Source organism: Dipodomys ordii, unplaced genomic scaffold, assembly GCF_000151885.1.
Source record: "Dipodomys ordii isolate 6190 unplaced genomic scaffold, Dord_2.0 Scaffold171, whole genome shotgun sequence".
Taxonomy (NCBI): domain Eukaryota; kingdom Metazoa; phylum Chordata; class Mammalia; order Rodentia; family Heteromyidae; genus Dipodomys; species Dipodomys ordii.
The window spans coordinates 2031153-2040279 of record NW_012267387.1 but is presented as its reverse complement, the minus strand read 5'-3'; the positions used below and the strand labels follow the sequence as shown (position 1 = coordinate 2040279).

The following is a 9127-nucleotide window of genomic DNA, read 5'->3' as shown; positions in this document are numbered from 1 at the left end:
GCCCAAAGAAACATAGGTCCCATGGTTTCCCTTATTTGCAATATCTAGTATATGTATGAATCAAGCAGAAAAGGTCAGATAATGTGATGTTAGGAAAATGAACCTTAAGATATGTATTTAAGTGTTTTCTTTCATGCATTTGTTTCAAATGCATTTATTAGATTATTTCTTTGTTGCTTTGTGTGTCCCTCCTCCACAGTATGACTCCTGCTTTCACTATATTTGATGTGGGTATAATTTGTGGAGGAGAAGGGGAAAAACAAGCCGTTTAAGGATACAGGTGGGCCCGTTGCAACAATGAGAAGTACAAGTTGTCATGTCGAAAACGAACTTTAGTGGGGGGGAGGATTGGGTTGGAGGGCAGAGGTAGGCTGGGAAGGGATGTGAAGGGTAAACAAAGAAAAAGGCTGCAATGCTTGATAAGAAATGTACTCACTATCTTGCCCATGTAACCCCTCTGTACAGTATGTTCACAATAAAAAAATAAAAATATAAATAAAAAATAGTGTTCAAAGGGGTTACAGTTACCTGAGTAGGGTAATGAGTACATTTCCTAATGAGCATTGTTACCTCCTCCTTTGTTTATCCCCTACCATCCCTTCTCTCCACACCTCCCCAACTCTTTCTCCCTTCCCCCATCTGCCCCCCCGGCAAAATTGTAAAGTTCTTTCAACACAGTGTCTTGTACATCTCATTGTTACAGTGCATTAACCTTTATCCTTATTTAAGCATTTTGTTATTTCCCTTCTCCTCCCCAAATTAGAAAAATGTATATACAAGATGCAGGGCACCAGAATCAAATATAGTGAAGTACATACCAAAAACACAAAAAAAATCGCATAGTACATTATAAATACATTCAAAATAATAGCAAGAAAGAAAAACCACTTATGTCCCTATCTTGGTGTTCATTTCGCTTAATATCATTTTAAATGGTCATATGTGCATAGCTTTTGACCTTTTCTGCTTGCCCTAGACATATACTAGTAATTGAAAATAAGGGAAACCATGGGGCCTGTGCTTCTTTGCTCTTGGCTTACTTCACAATATAATTTTTTCCAAGGCTTTCCATTTCCTAACAAATGGGGCGGTACCATTCTTCCTGATGGAGGCATAGAATTTGTGTGTGTGTGTGTACCACATTTTCTTGATCCATTCATCTACCCAGGGGCTTCTGGATTGTTTCCATATCTTAGCTATGGTAAATAATGCTGTAATAAACATAGTTGTGCTGGTACCTTTAGTATGTCCTTGTTTGTGATTGTTTGGGCAAATGCCCAAAAGTGGGATTACTGGGTCATAGGGGAGCTCTATGTGGAGTCTTTTGAGGAACCTCCATACTGCTTTCCAAAATGGTTGAACAATTTTCACTCCCACCAACAATGCAGTAAGGTTCCCTTATGGCCACATACCCTCCAGCATCTGTTGTGACTAGATTTCTTGATTAGCCATTCTAACTGGGGTGAGGTGGAGTCTCAATGTTGTTTTGATTTAAATCTCTTTTATGGCTAGAGAATATGAGCATTTCTTCATGTGTCTATTGGCCATTCTCAGGAAAGAACTAATATTGTACTAAAGAACATACACTGCATCTCAAGGAACTAGCAGAACAAACCCAAAATTAGTAGAAGGAATGAAATAAGTGAAGAAAAATAAATAGACAATAGAAATACAATAGCAATAATCAATAAAGCAAAGAGGAGGTTCTACAAAAAAATGATAAGATTGAAGTTAAAATAATGAAAAATCAGGCTGGGGAGGTGGCTCGTTGGTAGAGTGCTTGCCTTGCATACACGAGGCCTTGGGTTCAATTCCCCAGCACCACATAAGAAGAAAAAGTCAGATGTGGTACTGTGGCTCAAATGGTAGAGTGCTAACTTTAAGCTGAAGAGCTGAGGGCCAGTGCCTAGGCCCAGAGTTCAGGCCCCATGACCGACAAAAAAAAATCATTTAAAAAACAATGAGATATACAGGTCCTTATGTCGAAAAATGAACTTTACAACTTTGGTGGGGGGTGGGGGAGAATCGAGTGGGGAAAGGGGGAGTGTGGGAAGGAATGGGAAGGGGAAATAAAGAGGAGGCAACAATGCTTGATAAGAAATGTACTCGTTATCTTGCCCATGTAATTGTAACTCCCCTGTATGGTATTCTAGCAATAAAAGAGAGAGAGAGAAAGAGAGATGGGTGACAATGTTGTCAGACACATTGTACTCATATACTGTTTTGTAGAATGGGAACTTCTTTGTAAAACTACTTAAAGATAATAAAATAAAATATTATCCCAAAAAATCAAAGGGAAATGAGCAAAATTATACATATCAACAATATCTCCCATTATTCTGGATGAGCAGAATCAGTATGATGAATATAGCCATATTACTGAAAAACTACAGATTCAGTGCAGTGTCCATCTAAACTCCTGTCACTTCCTTCATAGAAATAGAATAGGCAAGCCTAAATTTTATGAAACAGGAAATCCTCAATTAACCAGCTCTATCTTACTATACAAGACTAATACTGGAGTATCATCATTTCTATTTTTCTTTTATACTACATAGCCATAGTAGCACACAAAAAAATCTGCAACTGAAAAAACACATAGATCAATGCAATATAAGACCAAGAAATAATTGCAAACAACTAAAGATATCTGAGTCTTGGAGAAGTTCACAAATAATACATGGGCTAAAGATGTCTTCCTTAGTAAGGGGTGACACTGTAAAACTGGGTATTCATGTGTCAGACACTTAAACTAGACCCTACCTTTCAACCTGTATTTTTTAACTCAAAACTTATCAGTGTGTAACAAAAAATTGGAACTTTACAAGTTGTAGAGAAGCTGAGGGTAAACATGCACAGGTTGAAAAAAAGAATAGTTGCACATGAAATTATATTTTAAAAAATGCACAAAGGCTGGGAAGGTGGCTCAGTGGTAGAGTGCTTGCCTTGCATGCATGAGGGCCTGAGTTCAATTCCTCAACACCACATAAGCAAAAAGAAAAAAGCCGGAAGTGGTGGCACTATGGCTCAAGTGGTAGAGCTCTAGCCTTGAGCTGAAGAGCTGAGGGACAGCACTCAGGCCCAGTGTTCAGGCCCCACGACCTGACCCAAAAAAAACGCACAAGAGGGCTTTAATAGAACTCAAAGAGCTCATAAAATAATAGCAAGAATTAAGCATTGGATTTGGCTAAGTGGTAGACTCCTTTGTCTCATTCACACAGCCCTAAATTCCACCCCCAGTACTCAAAGTGTAAAGTAGCTGTGGTCGCATCAAATTGAAAAGCTTCAGCATAAAAAAGGTTTGACAGCCAGGTGAATGGTTAAAAATCTTGCTAAATGTTATCTCACAGAGGATTAATGGCATAATGTAAAACAATTCTAAAATTGAAATACCAATAGGAAAAAAATCTAAATCAAGAACACACACATGTGCAGACACTTTAAAAATTAACAGTACAAATGGAAAATCAATGAAGAAAAATTTTTTTCAACAAGGTGGGGAGGGATGAAGATAGCCTAACGCTAACCTAAACTCCCTAAATAAGCAGAGGGATTTTCATGTCTAGAGAGCCACACCAAGTAAACTATAATTATACAGAGATACACACCAAAGAAGATTATAAATTTCTTAAATGAGAAGATGCAAAAGCCATATATACACAACATTATATTGGAAATGCTCTGTACAACTTTGGGGCTGGGTGGGGTGAAGGGGAGGGAAAGTAGGAGAAAAATGAGGGAAGGGGTAACAATTTAGATGAGAAATGTACTTATTACCTTACTTATGTAACTGTAACCCCTCTCTGTTCATCACTTTGACAGTTAAAAAAAAATAAAGAATTGAAAAAAAGACTAAATTCAGCACATGCTAGTGGCAGCGGCAGCAGCTGAGCCAGAGGATTGCATGTACCTTCAGTTCAGAATTTAAAGAGCCCACAAAGGAGAACGCAGGAACTGGAGCCCACAGCTGAGCCAGTCACAGTCAGATGCAGAGACAATTCCCTAAAGAGAAGATCTTTATAGCTATGCATCACAAAAGGGCCACATATCTAAAATATACCTAGAACTAAAATAATTAACCACCTGAAAAAACAACAATTCAATTAATAAATAGGCTAAAGACTTAAAATGAGACTTCTCTGAAGAAGTAAGAATAGCCAATAGATACATCTCAGGCCATAAAGGAAATGCAAATCAAAAACCACATTGGGATTCTACCTCACGCCAGCTAGGATAGCCGTTTTCAATTAAACTAACAATAGCAGATGCTGGCAGGAATCTAGTCAAAAAGGAATGCTACTGTTCTGTTGGTGGAAATGTAAACTTCCTGAACCACTCTGGAAAGCAATATAACAGTTCCTCAAAAGAATAAATAGGGAACTTCCCTATGACCCAGCAATCCCACTCCTGGGAATTTTCAGTTGACCACAAACCAAGCCACACTAAAGCCACAAGCACAAACATATTCATTGCAGTATTATTTACTATAGCCAGGATACAAAATCAACCCAGATGCCCTGCAGTGGACAAATGGATCGAGGAAATATGGAATTCTATGTTTCCAACAGACAGAATGATACTGTCCCATTTGTATGGAAATGGAAAGGCTTGGAAAACATTGTATTTAGTTAGCCAGACCCAGAGTAATACAGGTTGCATGGTTTCCCTCATTTGTGATCATTAGAATATGCCTATACATCTACTAATAAACCTAAAGGAGAGTAAAAGACAAAAAATATACACTTGAACATGATAAATTCAACAGGACTTTAAACATTCACACATGGAGACCAAAGGAGAATATTCTTAAAGAGAATCATAAGATCAGAAGAGCTCAGTAGCTATGTGCATATTATCATATAGAACAATAGTTATAGAAATGAACCCCAAATGTGTCCAAAAGGGAACCCTATTGCATTGTTGGTGGGAGTGTATACTTGTTCAACCACTTTGGAAAGCAGTATGGAGGTTTCTCAAAAGACTACACATAGAGCTCCCTTATGACCCAGCAATCCCACTTTTGGGCATTTACCCAAAGGATCACAAACAAGGCCATACTAGAGCTACCAGCACAACCATGTTTATCACAGCATTATTTACCATAGCTAAGATATGGAACCAACCCAGATGCCTCTTAGTAAACGAATGGATCAAGAAAATGTTGTGTGTGTGTGTGTGTGTGTGTGTGTGTGTGTGTGTATCAATTCTATGCCTCCATCAGAAAGAATGACATTGCCCCATTTGTTAGGAAATGGAAAGACTTGGAAAAAATATATTAAGTGAAGTAAGCCAGACCCAAAGAAACATAGGTCCCATGGTATATATATAGGATATATCTTGAACAAGCAGAAAAAGGCAAAAGCTATGTATATATGTCCATATACGATGATGCTAAGTGAAATGAACCCCAAGATAGGGACACAAGAGGCTTCATTTTTGTTGCTGTTGCTTCTTTAAATGTATTTATAATGTACTATGGAATTTTTGTTTCTTTTGCATGTTATCCCCCCATGGTATAATCCCTGTTTTCATGTATTTGATTCCTGTTAACTGCATCTTGTATATACATTTTTCTACTTTGGTGAGGAGAAGGGAAATAACAAAATGCTGAAATAAGGATACATGTTGACCATTGTAACAATTAGATGTACAAGACACTATGTTGAAAACGAAGTTTACAACTTTGCAGGGGAGGGAGGAGTTGGGGTGGAGGGGAGGGAGGGGATGGTAGGGGAAAATCAAAAGAAGAGGTAACAATGTTCAATAGGAAATGTACTCATTATTCACATACCTGTAATTCCTCTGTACAGTATTTTAACTATAATATATATATATATATATATTATATATATGTATAAAGAAATTAACCCCAAGAAAAGGAAACAAGAGTTTTTTTCTTATTTTACTTTTTGTGGGTTTTTTTCCTGTTTTTCCCTGTTGCTGCTGTTTTTTATTTCTATACTTTTTGTCTTGAATACATATTAATGTGACTAGGGGAGGAGAAGGTAAAGCACAGAAATGATGGATGAACTATTTCAGCAGTGATACTATATGCCATGTTGGAAATGAACTAAACACCTGGAGGGGGGTTGGGAGGAAGAAATTGAGGATAGGAGTGACACTGTTCAGAAAGGAATGTACTCAGTACCTGACTTATATAACTGTAACCCCCCTGTACATCACCTTTACAATAAGTTTTTTTTTAATGTTCAACCATTTGAGCAATTGGGAAAATACAAATCAAAGCAACAATGAGTTACTCATCAATGAAGGAAAATTTGCAATTTTGGTGATGGTTATTAAATAGCTTTGAGATTCCTTAAGAAATTAAAACTAACTGTGCTGATGGCCAATGCCTGTAATCCTAGCAGATCAGGAAGGTGGGATCGAAGGATCTTGAGTCAAAGCCAGCTGGGGCAGTAAAGTCCATGACACACTTATCTCCAGTTAACCAAAAAAAGCCAAAAGTGGTGGTGTGGCTCAAGTGGTAGAGCATTAACCCTGAAAAAAAGGCAGTCAAGGACACAAACAAACCAAGACCATTGGCTCATGCCTATGATCCTAGCTACCTCAGGAAACTGAAAAGGAACAGAAGAAACTATAGATATGGAAGAGAACAAAGGATATGAGACAGAGTGTTAAAAATGGTCATAAATAGAGTGCATTAACATGCAGTGTGGAACTACAATATGAAGCAGATACTTGGCACAAGTTCCACATTGTATAAAAATTAAGAAACATTGTCATAACATCAGTATGTATGGAGTTGAGTCAAATCACCTATTGATGTCTAATTCAGTCTACAAGAGACTTCATGAAATAATATTGCTATATTTATTTGATACCATGCATAAAATTTTACTAACCCAGACCAGGCTTCTTTTCATATCTGTATACTCAATGTGTCTATGTTAACACACTTATAAAATATTAAAATGTATTTTGGGAAATTAGGAGAAGGAAAAACAGCCAAACATAGCTAAATAGTGGGGGGAAAGAAAAATAAGCTACGCTAGGCACTGATGCCTTGTGCCTATAGTCTTCAGCTACTCAGGAGGCTAAGATTTCAAGATGGTTCAAAGCCAGCTTGGGCAATGATGTCTGTGAGACTATTACCTCCATTTAACCACCAAAACAATGCCAGATGTGGAACTATGGTTGACGTGCTAAAGCACTAGCCTTGAGGAAAAAAAGGTTGGGGATAGCACCCAGGCCTGAATTCCAAGAACCAGTACAAAAGAAAGAAAGGTAAACACACTAGTGACACATAATATGTATCTTCTATAGCAGGAAAGAGAGTTATTCTCATCGCTGCCATTTCTGATCCCAACTTCCGGCAGCAACCTCAGGCTATACTTGTAACTCCAGCACTTGAAAAGGAATGCAAATGATAGAGACAATAACATTTTCTCTTGCAATAGTTATCATATAGATTGCTAGAATTTCTTCTTTTTTGTCAGTGGTGAGCCTGAACTCTGGGCCTGGGCGCTGTCCCTCAGCTTTTCAGCTCAAGGCTAGTGCTCTACCACTTGAGCCACGGTGCCACTCCCAGCTTTTTCTGCTTACGTAGTGCTGAGGAATTGAACCCAGGGCCTCATGCGTACAAGGCAAGCACTCTACCACTGAGCCACCTTCCCAGCCCAGCTAGAATTTCTTGAGGTTCTGTATAACCATTTTTCTTATTTTTTGTACAGCAAAGTGAGACCCTCTGCTACAGATGAAAAGCCACAGATATGCATGTGCACAAGTTAAGCAGAACTCATCTTGGGCAGATCAAATTCTCCCTATAATGTATCTTTGATCACACTGACATGCCTGGCAATGGCTGGATTGTGGAGCATATCTGACATGAAATAATGATACATTGCTTAGGTTTAAGCAGTAACTACTGTCTTCAGTAACTGTGTGTGTGTGTGTGTGTGTGTGTGTGTGTGTGTGTGCACGTGCATGTGTGCTGGCATGCACCAATATTAGGACTTGTAATCAGGGCCCTCAACTCCGCTTCCATCTTTTTGCTTAATAATTGGAGAATAAGGTCTCACAGATTTTCCTTCCCAGGTTTGTTTCAAACCTTAAACCTCAGATATCAACCCCTTGGAGCAGTTAGGATTACAGGCATGAGCCACCAGCATACAAAAAGAATTTTTATCGATGTCCTCAGCATATAGGTGTTATTAAAGAAAAGTTCTCAGACCACTGTCCTGGGGGAAGGAAATGTATCTACAACCTTTTACAGAACTTGTGCAAATGACACAGGTTGTAATAACATCACTTCATCCTCTGCAGTGACAGCTGTGAAGGAGGAAGTACAGGAGTACTGGAGTAAAGTGAAAAGATTACAGCCCTGGACATGAAAAGCTACTCAGAAGGAAACCAAAGGCTTTTCTTACTATCAAGCAGAAAATTATTCAAGAGCAGATGCAAAATAAAGTAAAGAAGCTGACCTGTTTGTGGTGCAGTAGGTGTTAGGAGCTGAGGGTAGAAGATGCAGAGAGCATACCCAGAATTCCCTCAGCCATTGCCCATCTTGAAAACGAAACAGTAATGGAAATAAAATGAGTTTCTTACGGTGTGTATTCATCATGGTTGGAAGCATCTCTTTGAGTGTGGTCTGTTCCTAAAGTGTAGAGAGGGAAAAACCCAGCAATCATCACATCTCCATCCATGTGTGCTCTCTGTTTCATTCTAGAAAAGCAACTAGTGGCAGCCAACGACCTGAGAAGGAGGGAAAATGGAAGAAAGAGTTTGAAAGTCAAAGGGTGCATCCCTGAAGCATCTGCCAAGCTGAAGTTCTGGGTGGAAGTAAGGCCCACAGCGTCAGGTATGTGTAATTCATATATATATGTATATGTCCTATGTGTCTTTTAATGGACAGAGATGTACACTGTAACTTGTCCTTCATTGAACTCTCTTTTGAGGCCCCAGGAGGGATGTGTAAAACTTCCCTGAGGCTCTGCATCTGAGGCCTTGCATCCAGGAGAAAAACATGACTTGGAAAACGTGTTTGTAAGTTCTCCTTCACCCTAGGTGGTATGATTCCATCCAAGACCACAAATAGGCCCCAGAGATGAAGTCATCTTTGTTATATTTGATCCAACATCTGTGTCAATGAAGTATTTGCATGAAA

At 38.7% G+C, this 9127-nt stretch overlaps 1 protein-coding gene across 1 annotated transcript in view; it reads right to left on the bottom strand.

Moving 5' to 3' along the window:
* The window catches only part of LOC105998733 (vomeronasal type-2 receptor 116-like), a 38974-nt gene extending 30308 nt beyond the window's left edge, over positions 1-8666 (bottom strand). Inside the window, 1 exon segment of the mRNA XM_013033524.1 lies at positions 8569-8666. Coding sequence (XP_012888978.1) covers positions 8569-8666 — 98 coding nt within the window.
* Positions 8667-9127: the final 461 nt, after the last annotated feature.